We start from the raw sequence: 19,278 nt of genomic DNA, 5'->3' as shown, positions 1-19,278 counted from the left end.
GATGTCCTCTCAAAGTATGTCACTGTGGAGGCTCCCAAGCTAGGCTCCCTGCTACTTGGCTCTCCTTGGAGCATAAACTGGTCAGAAGAGAAAAGAAGTAATCTACTTTGTGTGTTTTCCTGGGGAGTCAGACTTTGATGAGACTCAAAAGCTCCAGCCAGAATGAGAATGTGACTCTGGAACAAATCACATCATTTATTTGGTCTTATATACAAAATTAAAAAAAAATAAATAAAAAGTTGGGGTGGACAGAAACAGATTAGACCAAGAATCAGCAGACATTTTCTGTAAAGGCCCAGATAGCAAATATTTTAGGCTTTGTAAACCACATACATAAACTCTGCATATTCTTTGCATTTTTTTTTTACAACCATTTAAAGATGTAAAAACTATTCTTAGCTCTCAGGGTGAACAAAAACAGGCCATGATTTGAAGGATTAGACTATTATCTCCAATGTTAGCCTAGAGTTTTCAATTGTTCTCTGTGGAGAAATCACATTGGGCAAAGAAAGAAACTCCAAGAGAGAAAGAAAATGTAAGAAGGTCCTCAAGATAAGCACTGGTTGCAGAGGCATGGAGAGGGGGCTGGTGTGGCCCTCGTTGGTCTTGCTCTGCAGGGGCAGTGTCACCCCTTACCATAAACACACAGCCTCACCTGGGAATGCTCTTCCTACCTAAATACGAGGATCTTGTCCCCAAGCTTCACACTTTCCTCAATCAGGTGGAAAAGCAGTACCATCTTGGGAGAGTTCTCTAAGACTCCAGTCTGGTAATTAGTCAGAAGGTCCTTGGCCTGCAAGAGAGAAATGAGGCAGCTTGGAGCAGGTCCAAGGCCAGATCATTAGAAATAAAATTCTCTCCCTCCAAGGCAGCAGCTTACTGGCCTTGTTCATAATCCCCTGCAGAGACTTTGGCAGTGCAGTACACTCTTACTCTCTCCACAGGTAGGCCTTGCACCATCCCTTCTCAGCAGTTTATGGCTATTGAATGATCTGCTTGACTCACCCATTCATATGTGACGATGTTGTTGCCTCGCTCCTGGAAAGGGTTGAAGCCAACCCCCTGTAAGAACTTGCTATTGGTTGCCTCTCCCATTGAAGAAGCCAAGGTGCTATCCTCCCCCTTGCCTTTTGTTCCCTGTGGCGGGCAGCGGGCACTGGTCCCCGCTGAGCCAAGCTCTTCCACGTCTAGGTCCTGTTCATTGGCCAGGCTCTCCTTCTGAAGGGCTTCATACAGCACATCAGGGTGATTCCAGATCTGAGGTTCAAAGGAGAGGGGGCACAGGCAAGAATACTCCAAGAGTGTCCCAGGGAGTCTGGAAACATGCACTTACTCAAACACACACCTCCCGAAGCATACACTGTTCACAATACAAGGAGCCCTTCACAGTAAAAGAGCCTGCACATTAGCTTTCACTGACCAGCTCTGATCACCATGAGACAAGAATAGAAGAGTTCATACCAGGAGTCATGCATATGTATTTGGTACATAACCAAAAAGGCTGTGTCACAAGCCTTGTGTTCTTATTCAAAAAAGAGTGAGAATGTTCCATTTTTCACTGTTTGGCTATAGTCAGCTACTGTATGAAACTATGAAACAAAATTAATCTCTTCCTATAGACAAAATGTATCTGACTTATAGATAACCAATCATGTATTATTTCAGGGACTATTCCCAGCAAGAGTTGAGAACTCCCAGGAAAAGGGAGGGAAGGAGGAGAGAAGGATGAACTGCCACTGAAGCATCATCACAGACCACAATGTCTGCTTTAGTTTCCTGGCCCTGGTCTAGGACTGTGGCTACAAAAGAAATATTTTGAAATCTCACTTGTCCCCAGGCACATGCCTTCAGCTGATTTATTAAAGCAGTGGTCAATCAAGAATAATACCTAACAGGTCTGCTGAGAGCATAGCTGGAGATACTAAGTCAAAGAAATAGGTCCCTCAATAACAGGAAGAGAGAGATTGCAACCTGATCAAATACAGAATCCAATAGAAGGTACCCCTTGTAACTTTTCTAAGCTATCTATATACTATCTATCAAAAACTTGCCCCACAATATGCCTCCATCTTCCCCCTTTTCCAAGTGAAACAAAGCAGTAAGAAAGAAAGTGATTTCTCAAGTTTGGTATAACAAGTTGTACACCTGAGGTATACAACTACAAGGGGCACCAATTACATTATGCACTATGAGTGTCACCCCTAGGAGTTGTGTAGTATACAATCAGCACATCTCTCCTTGGAGCCCCCAATCCTCCAGGGCAGTGAACTGAGGTGGCCCCCTCTCACATTTTTCTTCCTTTATCAAGGACTCCCTGTAGGAGTAACTCCCTCAAGACCACATGCATCTTTATCCCCATCTCAATCTTCCCTGGGGCCCCAATGCACCTTGCAGCACACACAGAAAGCCTTAAGAGGGTTCAGTCCCAGCCAGCCACTGCTACCACAGTCCCGAAAGCGATCCATGAACTGTGTGTACAAATCTCGCTGGATCTTGGAGAGCCGCACAAGGATCACATTTTCTTCCTTGGCAGGGAGATGAATCTTCAGCACAGTGTGGCCTCTCCTACAGAGGCAAACAGATTAGAAGTGGCAAGGTAGTATGGCCAGAAGGGGTCAGTGCAGGATAAAAACAGAACCTTGTTTTCCTGTCACACTTCCTTCATGAGTATCTCAACATGTACTGTGGCCTTGCAATAATCCAGAGTGGTTTCAACAACAACCAAGAAGAAACTCATCTCAAGGATGAAAATTAAAGCAAAGAGGCAGAGTAACCTGTCCCAGGTCACAACTGCCTGGGTGACAGAGATCATGGGAACTCCAGGTTCTTATCCCAATTCAGGACTGCCTCTCTGAGCTTTCTCCATACATGCCATCTTAACAAGGAAAATGAGGGGACTGCTTTAGACTAGCCTATGCTGTATCTACTGAGATACTTGATACTGATAAGGCCATACCCCTAAAACCACTTCTATTCTTTCATCGAAGTCTGCAGAATGGTAGCTCTTCTTGCTTCTCTCACCAAGAAAGATAGGCATCTCTAATAACGATAACTTTGAGAGAAGCACTTCTAGGCCAAACTTTCAGAGAACTGAAACAGTGGCTATCCATCAACTGCTAGTTATTCACACAAAGGAAGTTTTACTACTGCCCCACTAAGAAGGGGCTCCCCTACGTAACATCCCTTCCCCCGCCCCCCGCATAATAGTCTTGGCACACCATTGCACAAGGACCCTCTCAGGATTCAGAAAACAGGGCCCTGAGGATGGCTCACCTCTGCACAAAGCCTTCCAGGAGACTATGTAGGACATGGCTCCGGTACCGCATGAGGCGGACATCCTGAGGTGTGCTGTCAATACACTGCCCATTCAGGATAGGGCGTTCAAACATGTTGCTGAACTCCTGCCGGGTGCCAAGGAAGTCTGGGCGCACAAAGTCCACCATGCACCAGTACTCAATAAGGTTGTTCTGCAGGGGGTACCCAGTCAGCACCACGCGGCGGCGAGAGCGAATGTTCTTCAGAGCCTGTGAAGTGCTGGCCTGGCAGTTTTTGATGCGGTGTCCCTCGTCACAGATCACCACATCAGGACCAGGGCGGCATAAGGCCTTCTCAAACTCTAGGGAGGGAAGAGGATCCGGAGTCAGAGGGTGAGAGGGCCTGTTCTTAGTCAATAATATGAGAAGTAGGGGTGCACCCTGGAGGAGACAGAAGAAATGAAGGAAGCAGGAAAGCAAGAGTCAGCCCCCATTGGTAAGAGGGAGCCAGCCATTCAAGCTCCTGCACATTTGGTGTGATGCTAACCTGGCTCTTGACTCTTGCAATAAAAATCCCTTTTCCCCCATTCCTTTCCTTATTTTATTTTATTTTTCTTTAGGCTAAGAGTAAAACTGACTTGCATTCCTAGGGCTTACATCAACTGGGCAGCAGAGAAAGGGACCTTACAGAGTGCCAGCCTAGGATTAAAAATGCATCTGGATGAAACAATGGGAATAATCCAGACACTTCAGCGGGCTCTCACCATTGCCAGCATCTTGGCTCCATCTGAGGGCTGGCTGGTAGGAGCTAGCTAAAGGACAGGGTCTTCCCGCAGTTATTCTCCAGTCATTGCTAAATGGCAAATTCATCCCAGTTCTACCATAAAAGCAAACCTAGAACAAGCATAATCTCATAGATGAAGAGACCTATAAAAGAGGCCTCTGAACCCTTAAAAACTTTCTTCCCCAAGTGAACAAAGGTCCCTTAAAAAAGGGAGAAGAACTAGAACTACGAGAGGAGTGGTTTTCACTAAAAGCAGCTGGGATAAATTCCTTTTTATAAATTCACAAGCAACATTATAGTTACTCTGTCTTTATACTGGTGATTTAAGCACTTTATATTTTCTTAATGCTTTCTCAGAACATCTCTAGGAATTGGTAAAGGGACTAGTTACTCTTCTGACTGTTCTGTGAGAGAAACAGGGACAGATGGACAAGGGAGCCTCCCCCCAAGCCAATGTGTGGCCTGGCCTAACCAAACTGTATCTTCTGAGAGCCATTGGAAGTTGTCCCGCCCATCTTGGGGACCACAATTTCTGGTTCATGACAACAACTGACATCAATAATGCACTTCATAGACCTAGGAAAATCTCAAAAAAAAAAAAAGAAAAGAAAAAGAAAAAGAAAAAAATAATAATGTACTTCACACCTGACTAGGTGTTACCAGCAGACACTATCTCTTTTTTCCTGAAACACCACCAAATATATTCCCAGGATAGGCTGCCTACCTCTCCGAAACTCCTGCTGTCGATCTTCCTCATCGAGATCAATGATGACCGGGTGAGAGCGTTTTTTAGTTTTCTTCGGTCTACCTGTAGCGAAGGATTTCTTGAGAGTGAGGAGTCTGTACATTTCGTACCCCATCAGCAGCACCCCACCCTCTGACACCCAATCAGCCATCACTTTAGCACGAGATGCCATTGTCCTGCAAAAGAGAAAATTTTGTGAGAAGTGAATTATATTTCAACAAAGTTGTTTTAAAAAATGGTAAATAGAAGTAAAGCATTATTGCTCTGCTGCCCCCCATGAAGAATTCCTCACAATCAAAGCTGTGCTGATTGGGTGTCAGAACTTCTTACTGCCAAAGATTCCATGTGGCAGCAAGCACAGGGCTGGCCAGCTGCCCAGGGACTTTCCCATCATCCCAGACACAAATTGCACTGAGGATTGGACTGGATCATCAGTGATGGTTAAACAGCAAGAAACACAGTAACTCAATGGTACAAGGCAAGAGGAAATGACAACCCCCTTGAATATATATGCATGACTACAATTCAACATTTGAGGAAGCATTTCAAGTTATTCCCATGAAAAATACAAGGTCACAGAAGGAAGGGCAACGTTCTATTGTTCACCTGCCTGGGCTCCAGTGAATAAAGAGCCATAGACAAACAATAAAGGGGCAAGAGCACAGGGAACAGATGACCCTCAGTACAATCACTCCACTTCCAAATGCCTAGGCCCTCCCTGTATTTCATTAGCTGCATGTGGACTAGCAGTCCTAAAATCTAAGAAAGCAGAGCAGGTGGTCAACCACCTGTGGGGTCACTCATTGTCTCCTCATTTTGATATGTGTAACCAAACATCACAAAAGGCAGTCTCTGCAAAAAATACAGTAAAGCCTATCTTCTCAATTATCCATGCCAATGAGGGAAAAGGGTAGCATGTAAAGCTAGCTTGGATCAAAAAATCGCTTTACATTTTTGGAAATCAGGTTGACTTGATGGCATGGAAATATAAATCATTTTATTTAAATGTAGAACCAAAACAAGGCTGGGACCTTTCAAAGCTCTGTATCATTAAAGGTCAACTGTAAGCCACACATGATGGCTCACACCTATAATCCTTGCGCTTTGGAAAGCTGAGACGGGAGGATTACTTGAGGCAAGGAGTTCAAGTCAGCCTGAGCAAGAACAAGACCCTGTCTCTACGAAAAATAGAAAAATTAGCCAGGCATGGCGGTGCACATTCCTAGTCCCAGCTACTCAGGAGGCTGAGGCACGAAAATCACTTGAGCCCAGGAATTTAAGGTTGCAGCAAGCTATGATGATGCCATTGCATTCTAGCCCAGGCGACAGAGAGAGACCCTGTTTCAAAAAAAAAAAAAAAAAAGTCCACCATAGAGCAGTGCTTCAAAGAAGAGACTGATGATTAGGTTTCTAAGAAAAGTGAAATGTAAAAGTTAGAAGATGGAAAGTTCCATTTTATCATGTTGAATTTTATTGCTATCTGTATGGGAAAATGTGACCATGCCTGCAAATTTTTCAAGATATAAAAGCATCCTAAAGCTAAACACCAGAAACTTTCCTAACTACTTAACTCTGGCTTTCCTGAAAAGCTAGGTAAAGCAAAAAAATAAGTAGCAAGAACAGAGAGAGAAGCATATAAAGAAACAGAAAGGAATCTGGGAGGACAGGCTATATACTCAGACAGACTGCCTTGACATCTGGATCCTGGGCAGAAGTCTAAAAGGAAAGGGGCAGAGAGTAAAGAGCAGGCCACCTACTTGTGTTCATCATTCAAGATGTGAACTTTAAAGAACCGAGGCTGGACTTCTTCAGGATTGTTGTCACCTGGAAGGGCTTCAGGAGCTGGAAGCCACATGTTGAACTCTGCCAGCCAATTCTGAAGAGTATTAACCTACCAGAAAACCAAGTACAAAAAGAGAGTTTTAAGGAGCAAGCTTAGAGATGAGCTCATCAAGCTTTTTAGTGCCCAGGTATAAGCTTGAAGCCTTCAGAGGGGTGACTAAGTGGAGCCTTCCCCAAAACTCTTACCGGTACGATAGCAAGGACTGTTTTGGCTGGCGTGTGGCGGAAGAGGACATCAATGAAGGAGATCACTTGCAAAGTTTTTCCCAGACCCATGCTGTGGGCCAGGATACAGCCAAAACCACTACTGGTCTTAAACCTCTCCAGGGACTCCACTAGGTTATCATACAGGAACCGGATTCCACCAATCTAACAAGGGACAAACAAAGGCAAATGTCAGAGGGGCTGGCAAGGAACAGGGCTCTAGTTTTATTTACTTTAGAATTAGTCAGAATTAAGTAAATGAGCAAGCATTATAACAGACAGCTGGTGTGAATGGCCGTTGAAGTTTCCCTGTATCCTGACTGGTCTACTGGCTGGTCTAGTCTTCGTGGAGAAAACAGAAAAGCATTCACCTGGTACAGTGCAATGTCTCATCTGATGCAAGATTCTATAGTACTAAATTCCTGACAGGGTCTTTCATTCAGCTTGGCTGCCCTTGGCCTTGGGGAGCTCACCCCCTCAAGGCAGCCCATTCCATAAGGAGAAGCTCTTGTTGTTAACAGCTCTTAAGCTGAGCTATTTGCCATAGCCACGGTATGGAATCAACCCAAGTGTCTATCAGTGGATGAATGGATAATGAAAATGTGGCATATATACATAATGGAATATTATTCAGCCATAAAAAAGAATGAAATCCTGTCATTTGCAATAACTGGAGGTCATTACATTAAGTGAAATAAGCCAGGCACAGAAAGACAAATATCACAAGTTTTCACTCATATGTGAGAGCTAAAAAAGCAGATCTTGTGGAGATAGAGAGTAGAATGGTAGTTACCAGAGGCGGGATGGGGAATGAAAAGAAGATAGTTAATGGGTACAAAAATACAGTTAGATAGAAGAAATAAGTTCTAGTATTCAGATAGTATAGTAGGGAAATTATGGTTAACAATTTATTGTATATTTCAAAATAGCTAGAAGAGAAGAACTGTAACATTCCCAAAACAAAGATAAATGTTTGAGGTGATGGGTATCCCAATTATCCTGATTTGATCATTATACACTATATACATGTATCAAAATATCACATGTTCCCCCAAAATATGTATAACTATGATATATCAATTTAAAAAAAAAGAATCTGTAAGCTGAGTCAACCTTTGTCTTCACAGAACTTTCACTCACTGGTCCTGGTTCCAGGTACTCTGGATCAATACAAACTACTCTACTCCCTCCTGTTAGAAAGTCCCTCTGACTTCTAACTTCCACATCTCTCCTGGTACCACTAACAAATAACAACACCTTCCTAATCAAAACACTGCTCTCCAGAGAGTATCTCTATTAGTCTTGCTGATCCTACAGAAGACTCAAAATTATTACGCCAAGAGATCCAGTGCTTCCCACATGGTAGGGCAATCTGAGGCCTGTCTCTTCCCGTTCCCTGTCTCTGCTGATTCATCCAGAATCCTGCTCAAAGGATCAAGCCTTTCCAAGCTGATCTTGATACCAAACAAGTACTTTCACAGGTTGTGATGCTAATAACCACCAGCAGGCAATGTCCACAGCAAGGAAACAGAAGGAAAAAGGAGAGGAGAGTCCAGATTTGCTGCACCTGATGAGGTTTCACAGCCCGCGCCAACTGCGGGGCCAGGAAGACGTTCTCCTCCTCTGGAGGGTGGTTCAGGTTAACAAGGACTCGCCCAAGAGCATCACGCTGGTTTAAGACATCATTTACATGGGTGCCACCCTTCTCCTCTTCCTCTTCCTCCTCACTGACAGACTCACTGCTGTCCACAATGTGCAGAGTGTCCTCCTCTCCAGAGCTCAGTTCAATCACCTCTGAGATAGCAAACAAAACAAAACAAAAACAAAAACCCAGGGAGTGGAGATAATTTATTGCCCATTGTCAGAGCAGAAAAGCACAAAAACTTAAAAGTTACAACTTGTCATCACTTTAAAAAAATTTGATTTTTCTTATTTTCTGTCTTTCAACGTCCAGTTAAGACAAGGTAAAACTTATATTTACCAAGGATACCCAGGGAAATTTGTCAAAGCCAAGCCCCAAACTGAATAAGAAAGAACTGAATTCTTTTCAAAGGTACAGCCAATCTCTTAAGAAAAATACTGGGTCAGGAGAAAGGGGAGGTACCTCTGGCTCGATCTTACCATCTTGACTGCTTTTTTCATCCTCACTGCCACTGCTACTATCCAAACAAATGACTTCCTGGGTCAAGACCCGAGGAGGCAGTTGGGGACCATCACTTGCTCTTAAGACAATTTCCTCTAGGAAAAGAAAGATGGAAGGGAATGTTAAGACCACATTTAGCTCTAACATATTTCCCAAAATGATTCACCATCCTTTTTCCTTTACTGTTCTCATGGGGAGTATCCACTGAGAAGAGAATTAGAGAACATCTCAAAAATTCAGCCCCCTTGCCAAATTCCCTTTCTCTACTGGTTTTTACTTCCTGCTATCCACCTGATCACTAGAAAAGGTCCTAATCCCTCAGAATGTTAAGGTTCAAAAGTCATCAGAGAACGTCTAAATCAATTTGAAGAGTACATTTTTATCCATCTTAACTTTTTAAATGAGTTTCTTCTGCTAGTGTGCTCTCAAGAAGCTAAATGACTTTAAAGAATTCCTGAGAGGTCACATTCTTACTTCAGATCTGTCTTTGACCACTGTGCATGCCTAGGGCCTCTTCTCCCTGAAGCACTGGGCCTTCCCTAACACCTTTACTGCTTACCTGGGAGAAACTCCAGCGGAAGGGTGGGGATGGGGGCTGCATAATCTTTCCTCTGCTGCTCCAGGCGCTTCCTTCTTTCCAACTCTTCCTGCTGTGCTGCTTTGGTAACCGGCTCCAATTGATCTTCCCGGAGTAGCTTTCTAAACATTAAAACAAGAGAAAGCATTTGGGTTCACTTAAGTTTGGGCAATGTAATGGCAAGCTAAAGAGGGAAGTCACCATTGCCGATCTCAGAGAACTGAGGTGAGATGAGGAAAAGGCACATCAGCCCCACTACACCTATGTGGTGCTTAAAAAAAAAAAAAATAGTATATCAAACTCGGATTGTTCTGGGCTAACGTACTTTCCATATTATTTAACTTCCTGACAGACACCCCTGCCAGTTCAGCTTTGCATATAACAGATCATGAGTAAAACAGAATAATACTCACAAAGCTGAAAAGCAGTATCCAAAACAGAGTTGTCATGTGGAAAAAAAACTAGGAGTATAGGGATTCTACATCCTTATTCCCAAACTTAAAGCAACACTTTCAAGTTGTCATGTTAAGAAAAAGATATCATTTATCTCCTCTCAAAGGTACAAGTTGTTATTCAATAGAAGGAATGACTGGATAGTTTTGGATAGATTTGGATAGTTAAGGAAGTTCACATTTGCTCATCTTTTAGCTCAAGGAAAAAGCCCTATTTTGGGCCAGACTGTCCCCCACCATCTGAAGTTGAGTTCTAAGAAGATGAGAACTCAACTTTTCAAAATCTCCTCATTTTGAGACCCAAGCAAAAATAAAAGAAGAAACATAAAGTCCAATTCAGAGCACCCTATCATCCAGGACCTCCAGAGAGTGGGATACTCTCCAGAGGTAGTCAAGGCCCTTCTGCATCCTCTGACAGCCCAGGCCTAGGAGTCCTGAGCTGCAGCTTCACTATTAATAGGAACACACAGCTGGCACTTTTCTCCTTTGGAGAGAGACTCTCCTTGCCCAAACCAGTCCTGCTACTAACAGCCTCAAGACGAAGATAACACCTCTATTCCTTCCCCTCTCCTCTCATTCAGAACACAGCTCACCGTATGTTTCTCCTCATGTGGGAGGGCTTCTGAGCTCTCTTCTTTTTGGGGTCTTCGGAGGCTAGGCTCTTGCCTTGGTGGCGCCTAAGCTGTTCTGATGGCTCAGACTGAGATGAGGTAGTTGAAGTGCACCGTGGTGGCCGCTGCCCATCTTCCCCCAGCTGGGCATGCTCTGTGCCACCCATGCTTTCCAGGGATGGATCTGAAAAAACAAGGAGAAAGAGGATAATTTCAGGGCGGAGGCGGGGGATGGGGGGATGGGTTTTGATGCCAGGCATACCTGCGTTCAAATCTCAACTCAGCAACTTATTAGCTGATAACCTAAGGCAAATTACTTATATCTCTCTGAACTTCAGTGGATGTATCTATATAATGAGAGTAGTAATGCCCACACTTCAGAGCTGTTGTGAGGACTAAATAGTGCATATGCCTGGAACTAAGCCTGGCCCACAATAGGCCCAGTACAAATGACAGCCATCAGTCTTACTATAGGTCAGCACTATAATCAGAGCGAGGAAGCTTCATAGCCTTAGAATGCTCAGAAAGGGACAAAGTCTGAGTGTAAGGCTGGTGGCGGGCACTCCTCCCCTCCCTAATGGAAAAAGAAGAAGCCCCTCCTACTCCTCCATACCTGCCCTAAAGCTGAAACAAAGAAATTCCTCACTCTTCCCGCCAAAACCTTCCCTCCAGAGAAACTCCCATCCCCCACCCCTAAAAACATATATAAGCCCACCCAGACTTCTGGGCGGGGCGGCTTCTCTGGTTCCACTCGTGGGACCATGAGGCTCGCCCGGGTCCCTCTCTTGGGACCCGTTACCCCCACCCAGGAATGCCCCAATAAAGCCTCTTTACTTATCCCTTTCAACTCTGCTTGTCTTTCTTTCTCTGGCACCAGCCAATCCAAAAAACCTTACACTGAGCAGCTAGGTTCCAAATACAGCTCACACTCAGCTGTGTGACTCTAAGCAAGTCCCTTCACCTCTTTGTTTGCCAACAGGGAGAATACTTCTCTTTTCAATGTCTTAAAGCACTCACATGGCTGTCTGAAGGTAGGGAGTTATCTCAACTGATTGTTCACAGTCAGTTACAGACCGAACTCCTTGTTCTATTCTTTCACCCCTTCTCACTACGACACTTGACTAGTCTTTACAAAAAGAAAAAAAAATGCATCCACATTCAACTTGCCAACCATTTAATGAGGGTTTACAATATGACAAGCACTGTCCTAGATGCTTCAAGAGATGTTTGTAAGACTCCTTCCCTTCAAGGAGTTTGTGTTCTATTTAGGGAGATAGAGTATGTACAAACAATAGACAAAACATGGTGAGGTGTGCTAAATATCACAGAAGGGGCAGGTCAACAGACCTAAACAACTTAAAGGTTTAAGACATCATTTTTTCAGCCAGAAGTAATTAACTAAACCAAGAATAACTGCAGTAGGGTCACAGGAATACAAAAGACACTACTATGTGTGATGACCACACAGGAATTATATGGGAGGTTAAATGCAAGCGAAGCCTTCAAAGACAAGCAGAATGTCTAAAGGTAAATCTTTAGAGATGGGAGGCGGGGGACAGGGAAGAGATTCCTAGCAAAGGGAATGTCATTTGTGGCATCAAACAGCAGCAAGGACTGGGGTTTGAGTGGGAGGGTCCATATGCACATCCCTCTCCTGAGCCTGCTGAGTAGCATTCTGTTCACTGGGTAGGCAGGCCTTGAGAGCCACACAGCCTGTAAGCTTGTCCCCAATGCGTCAGGTCTCCCAGATACAGGCACTACACAACCAAAAGGTCTCTGCCAAACGTAAGAGGAATTCAAAACTAGAAAATAAATGTTGGAACTGAGGTGCTCTAGGCAATGCCATTTGGCTCTCAGGCAGGAAAGACTCATTTGGGCTTTTTTGGTGGCTTTTTGTTTACTTGCTTTTAACTAAACCATAGACTTTATTTGGAGTTCATCAATTTTCCACTAATATTCTTTTTCTATTAGAGGATCCCATCCAGGATACCACGTTGCATTTAACTGTTATGCCTCCTTAGTCTCCCCTAAACTATGGCAGTTTCTCAGGCTATTCTTGTCTCTCAGGACTTTGACACTTTTTTCAAAAGTCAAAAAACATCCCATCCAGGTCAAGCGTGTTATAGACTGTCTCCCATTTGGGTTTGTGTGATGTTTTCTCATGATTAGATTGAGATTATGGTTTTGGGGGAACAATATCAGAGAGGTGAAGTATCCTTTCACATCACATCGTATCAGGAGTATACGATATCAACATGACTTACACATCCTGATCACTTGGTTAAAGTGGTATCTAACAAGTTTCTCCACTGTAAAATTACTATTTTTCCCTTTCCATATTTTATTCATTAGAAGCAAATCACTAAGCCCAGCCCATATTCAAGGGGAAGAGAATTAAGCTCCATTTCCTGGAAGGCAGAGTATCAAAGAATTTCTGGACATACGTTAAAACCACAAAAAAACAAATATTTGCAGGGAGAAACTTTGAGGCTATACAAATATCCTTTTTTCTTTTTGGTAAAACCATCCATTTTTCTGGGAGAAATATTCTTTCTTAAAAGTTTCACCCACTAATTTTAATGTTCAACAGTGGGTCTTACGTGGAGCAATTATTACCGTGGCATTTTAATGGTAGTTTTCTATTTCCATCTTTCCTTCTACATCTATTATTTGAAATTTTTCTGTAAGGGATATTTGTCCCATTTATTTATTCAATAATTTTTTAATATCAATATGGACTCATGTGTCTATATTGATATTAAATTCAACCCTAGAGGGCTCAGGTGCAGTGGCTCATTCTTGTCATACCAGCACTTTGAGAGGCTGAGGTGAGAGGATTGCTTGCGGCCAGGAGTTCAAGATCAGCCTGAGCGAGAACAAGACCCTGTCTCTACAAAAAATAGAAAAATTAGCTGGGCATGGTGGTGTGCACCTGTGGTGCCAGCTACTCTAGAGACTGAGGCAGGAGGATCAATTGAGCCCAGGAGTTTGAGGATGCAGTGAGCTATGATGGTACCACCTGCACTCTGGCCCAGGCAACAGAGCCAGACCTTGTCTCCAAAAAAAAAAAAAAACTCTACAAAACCCCAGAGGCTTTGATAAAGATAGGTAGGGTTATCATTAAGTCTTTTTTTTTTTTTTTAGACAGAGTCTCACTCTGTTGCCCAGGCTAGAGTGCCATGGCGTCAGCCTAGCTCACAGCAACCTCAAACTCCTGGGCTCAAGCAATCCTCCTGCTTCAGCCTCCCGAGTAGCTGGGGCTACAGGCATGTGCCACCATGCCTGGCTAATTTTTTCTGTATATATTTTTAGTTGTCCATATAATTTCTTTCTATTTTTAGTAGAGAGGGGGTCTTGCTCTTGCTCAGGCTCGTCTTGAACTCCTGAGCTCAAACGATCCACCCACCTCGGCCTCCCAGAGTGCTAGGATTACAGGCATGAGCCACCACGCCTGGCCATCATTAAGTCTTGATGAGTGAGCAAGTAAGCTGATGTCCCTAAGCTGAAAGAAAGATGTACCAAAGATCATCATTCTACGCACTGAGCCACCACTAACACATAACAAATGGGCTGTCTCACCAGTCAGTGGCTGAATCAGAGAATCAGGAGTATCTGAGACATTCTGTTACTGCTCACCTTCTGTAGCTCAGTGTAGCCTCTTCCTCACCATATTACCATTCCAGGTTCCTTATGATCCCTTTCATATTGATGCCACATTCTAAAACAGCATAGAATTCTACTATTCACTTCTATTTGAGGTACAAAGTATGGTTTTAGTTTTTTGTATCATCTCTTTTCTCTCTTCTAATAACTCTACTAGGTAAGTTTTGCTCCCTTCCTTCTAAATATGAGACATTTAATCCCTAAAAATTTAAAAGAACTGCCTAGGAGCATGAGCTTTGCAGTCAAACAGTCCTGGCTCTGAATCCTGTAGTCTATGTTGATCGACCCAACTTCTCTGAGCCATAGTTCTCACATCTGTAAAATAGGGATTCAATAGCTCTCTCATGGAAGATATTATTCCTCAAACACTGGTCTGCCTAATTCTATGGAACTCCATACTCCCAACCACAATGAATGGTCTAGGAGAACACAAAGCTCTGGGGCCTTGGTCAGCCATGCTGGGTGGCAATATTTCTTTGGGTGCAGAACTCAAACCTCAATTATATATCCTCATCAAAGATCAGAAATTACAAAGCAGAGAAGGAAGCAGAAATGACATGTGCAAACTTCATTTTGCTGTCAGAAAATGACTGTTTCTTACATACATACACACACACGCACGCACACACACACACAGCCCATGAGGTTATAGACTACACTTTCATTTTAAACCTCTCCACATGAGACTACCACAAACTAGCCACTGTTGCCTCTCCTGCTCCCTGCTTTCAGTTTAGCCTAACACTCATTCGAGCATCCACTACATATCAGGCCCTGTGCCAAGGCACAGTGGAATGGACCACATGGGAAACACATATGCAGTAGGGTGCATGCCTAAGAACACTACCGCTTAGGGAAAAGACACCTAAACTGGCCTTACCTTGGGCTGGGCATAGAGGTGCTTCCTTGGGAAAAATGAGACCTAGGTTTGGTCTAACAGAATGGGGAGGCACCAGCTAATAAAGGAGGAAAGAAAGAATATTCTAGGTGGATACAGGAGCATAGCCAAAAGCCACAGAGCCTTAAACAAGATAGAATGGTTGGGAAAGTATACGTAGTTCAATATTGGCTAAAATGAAGTAAGCAAAGCAGCAGCAGCTTACCAACTCAACAACCACTTCCCTCTTTCCAGGAGCTCCTTGTCCAAGCAGACTTAGGTGAGAATCTAAGATCCTTCTCTGGATGCTGGTATAGAAGTCAACCCCTGTCCTGAGGAAGACTATCCCAAGGCCTCTTCTTCCTAGCATTCTACTTTCTACTGCCCTAGTGTTTGGGTGGAGAGGGGGGGCTATGCGGTTATTGTAAAAGTGGGGGGATGGATGCATATACATAACCATTCACATGTGGATGGCCCAGGGTGGTTCACTCTCCTACAGCAGCACTGGTAGCACCTTCCTTGGTCCTCGCACTGAAGGGCCACTGAAGGTTTCAGGCAGATAGCCTTTGCTTGAAAAGCAAAGGGTAAATGGCCAAGGAAGGTATCAGACAAGAAATGCTCATCATGGGATACTGCAATACCACTGACACGAGTGAGAGGTTAAAACACCACACTCTCTTCTCCATTGCCACTGTATCCGCAGTAGGCCTTTTACAAAGGCCTCCCAAAGAAAGCAGAGCCCAAGGTAGCAAGAAGCATTAGGAATGCACTTGGAGCCTGGGCTCATGAACATGTTCTATCCACTGAGGAAACAAGGTACCATTGCTTGTGCGTCCAGCCAGATATGAGAGCTAAAACAGAAGCTTCAAAGTAGAGCTCCAAATCTAACTAGCTGTGGCCATCCACATCCCCCAACCCCTCCAAAGAGCTAATACTTCCAAAGCATTTTCTTCATGTTTGTGTGTGGGGGGGGAGGGGGGTGGAGCTGAATGATTTCTCAGTTGTCTTACTGTTTTCTTCATTTCATAGCATTTTCATATAATACTGCTGTCACCTTCCACCTAACTCACAGCCCTGAATTCTTCCCTCCTAAAAGGAGAGGCCATCAAATTCCTCCTCCCAAACCAAACACCTGGCTGGACAGCAAACTCCCCGAAAGGGGATATCCAATGCTAAATGACCACTTCTACCAACATTGCACCTTGGCCTACATACCAACTACACTTGGGAGCTGGGATGGCACACTTCAACTTAGTGTTTTGCTGGGCCCTCTGGCCTGGTTCTAATAATGACCTTTGATGCTCTCCTGGTCTGTTTTGTTTTGTTTTGTTGTGTTTCTATTTCACAAGCAAATTTATTGAGCAACCACTTGGAGGAACAGTTGGAGGCAAGGTTAGAGAGTAGGCAGATACGACAGAATTAGAGTATAGAGGGCATGTCTTGAATATCAGGCCAAGGGGCTTGAAATTGATTTGTTGGGGAGTGGGAATTTTTTGGCCAACTTTTGTATTTCCTTGTTGTGGCTTCTGCCTCACAGAGTGGGTTGTTCCTGGGAGTAGAAAGAACACAATCTGCTGACCTTTCAATATCACAGACCAGATTCACTATCAAACATTCATTCCAAGTTATGAGTCCTGGCTGTGAACTCCTATCTGGCATGGGTTGAATGTGGACAAGTGCAGTAGCAAGTTAAAAACAATCAGACACAGTATACATAATTCTCATACACATTTACTTCAGACACAGGTTTCCCCATGTCCTTTATACAGATGATACAGGTCTAAGCCAGCTCTTTCAACACCCAGCATTCTTTGAATGAATCCTCAGCTTCCAGGTTCAACAATTACCTTTTGCATGTTAAAGGGCTTTAGTTTATAGATGTGCTAATATTTAAGTTCATTGTCATGTAAATCGGTGTTTTTCTAGTGCTTCTTTGCTACTTCATGAAGATTATGAATTTTCTGGTTTTTATATAATGTTACAATATATGTTGTATCTTTAATAAACTATTCTTAATAAAACTGTTATTTCAGAAATACTATAATGAAATTTTCCCTAAGTTAAAATTTAACTTTTCACTATATGCTCTTTTATACCTTCTGAATATTGAATATTACAAATTCACAGCCCAGGTAAAATAATTTAACTTTCAAAAAATAGTCCTGCCTAAAATTCTAGAATATAACCCAACAACAGCTACTGAGAAAAAATTCAACAAGGAGGCAGAAAGACATGTGCTTTTGACAGACAACAAACGTAGGCCAAATGCTGTGGCTCACGCCCATAATCCTAAGCACTCTGGGAAGCCAAGGCAGGAAGATCACTTGAGGTCAGGAGTTTAAGACCAACCTAAGCAAAAGACCCCCGTCTCTACTAAAAATAGAAAATATTAGCAGGGTGCAGTAGCACACGCCTGTAGTCTCAGCTGCTCGGGTGGCTGAGGCAGGAGAAGCCCTTGAGCCTAGGAATTTGAGGTTGCAGTGAGCTACGACGACGCTACTACACTCTAGCTGGGGCAACAGACCAAGACTGTCTCAAAAAAAAAAAAAATGCAAATAAGTATCTGCATGGATTAAAAGTCAATGACAATATTGCCCTAATTCAGATCACACAATCAGACCCAGGTACAAATACCTCTGAACTTTCTCCTTCACATGAGCCAGCTGTGAGCAGTAATTGCCAGAGCTATATAAACACTATGGAACACTTACATAAGCTTCTCGGGAATGAGTTATAAACACCACCACCACAAATTTGACTAGGCAAACAAGTAGTTTTGAAAGAAAAACTCCTACATTTTACTCAATGAGGGCATAAGGTACAAACACTTCCAGGGCCTTTTCTTCAGCTGTTCCATCTCTTCTTCCTCCTGTGTAAAAAAGATCAGTGGACTCCAAGTCTCACCATGTTTCTGCTGATGTGATGCAATAAGATATATACGCCACAACCTACAATGTATGTGTGCCCAAAACTCTGCACTGGAAGCTGAATACACCTTAAGATTTCACTCCCAGTTTACAGAAATACAGAGGCCAAGAACTATGTTAACTAAGATCACAGGGATGCAATCAGCAAAATCTAGAGTGCAAAACTACACAAGTGAATCCTTTTCTTCTAGAAGTAAATTGCAAGGAAAAAAACAAAATGAAGAAGAGGGAGGGAAAGCTTATATATTTAAAGAGATTTAAAAGACATACCAACTAAAAGTGGGCCTTATGGGGATTTAAATAAATTAATGGTAGAAATAATTTTTAAGATAATTGAGGATTATATGAATAGTTGATATAACTACAGTTCTTTAAGAATTAAAGTGTGATAATGGTATTGCATTTTGTTGATATTGTTTTTAAGAGACAGTATCTTGCTATGTTGCCCAGGCTGGACTCAAACCCCTGGTCTCAAGCCAGCTTCCAGCCCCTGCCTCCCGGGTAGCTAGAACTACAGGTATGTCACCACACCTGGCCTGTTGCCTTCTTTTTTAAGGCTTTATATTTTAGAGAATATAGTAAATACACTCTGAAGTATTTATAGATAAAATGTTACAATGATAAGGATCAGCTTCCAAATAATACAATGTTTGGCAGAACAGATGAAACCAGACTGGCTCTGTATTCACAACTATTGAACAGAGTAATGGGAACACAGTTCATTTTACCATTGTTTCTATTTTGATCATGTTTGAAATTTTCCATAGTAAAAAATTCACATTTTTTTCATTTAAAAGTTTTAGCAGAGCGGGGAGGGGGAGCAAGGGCAATATACATAACCTAAACTTTTGTACCCCCATAATATGCTGAAATAAAAAAGGAAATTTTTAAATTAAAAAAAAAGTTTTAGCAGAAAATAAAATTAAACGAGCACTTAGATTTCAATTTTTCCACATTTGTTAATATATATTTGCATATTTTATACTGGTAATCAGTGCATGCATACCATTTTGTGTTCTTTTTTTGGCTACTTGTTACATATAAATATTTCTTTGAGGCCAGATGCAGCAGCTCATACCCATAATCCCAGCACTTTGAGAGACTGAGGCAGGAGAATCACCTGAGACCAGCTTGGGTGACATAGCGAGACTCTGTCTCTACAAAATAATAAAAAAATTAGCCAGGTGTGGTGGCACATG

At 42.9% G+C, this 19,278-nt stretch overlaps 1 protein-coding gene across 2 annotated transcripts in view; it reads right to left on the bottom strand.

Annotated features, from left to right (window-relative positions):
• RAD54L2 (RAD54 like 2) overlaps window positions 1–19,278 on the bottom strand; it is a 91,271-nt gene that overhangs the window by 14,842 nt on the left and 57,151 nt on the right. For both annotated transcript variants that reach the window (XM_069475782.1, XM_069475783.1), the window contains 11 exons: window positions 10,595–10,796; window positions 9,532–9,671; window positions 8,951–9,067; window positions 8,397–8,623; window positions 6,812–6,994; window positions 6,541–6,674; window positions 4,763–4,959; window positions 3,274–3,616; window positions 2,388–2,565; window positions 1,006–1,257; window positions 675–793 (listed from right to left, as the gene is read on the bottom strand). In XM_069475782.1, coding sequence (XP_069331883.1) covers window positions 675–793; window positions 1,006–1,257; window positions 2,388–2,565; window positions 3,274–3,616; window positions 4,763–4,959; window positions 6,541–6,674; window positions 6,812–6,994; window positions 8,397–8,623; window positions 8,951–9,067; window positions 9,532–9,671; window positions 10,595–10,796 — 2,092 coding nt within the window. The remainder of the gene's footprint in view (window positions 1–674; window positions 794–1,005; window positions 1,258–2,387; window positions 2,566–3,273; window positions 3,617–4,762; window positions 4,960–6,540; window positions 6,675–6,811; window positions 6,995–8,396; window positions 8,624–8,950; window positions 9,068–9,531; window positions 9,672–10,594; window positions 10,797–19,278) is intronic.

Source organism: Eulemur rufifrons, chromosome 7, assembly GCF_041146395.1.
Source record: "Eulemur rufifrons isolate Redbay chromosome 7, OSU_ERuf_1, whole genome shotgun sequence".
In the NCBI taxonomy this organism is placed as follows: domain Eukaryota; kingdom Metazoa; phylum Chordata; class Mammalia; order Primates; family Lemuridae; genus Eulemur; species Eulemur rufifrons.
The sequence above is the reverse complement of the archived record's forward strand: the minus strand, read 5'-3'. Positions and strand labels throughout refer to the sequence as shown.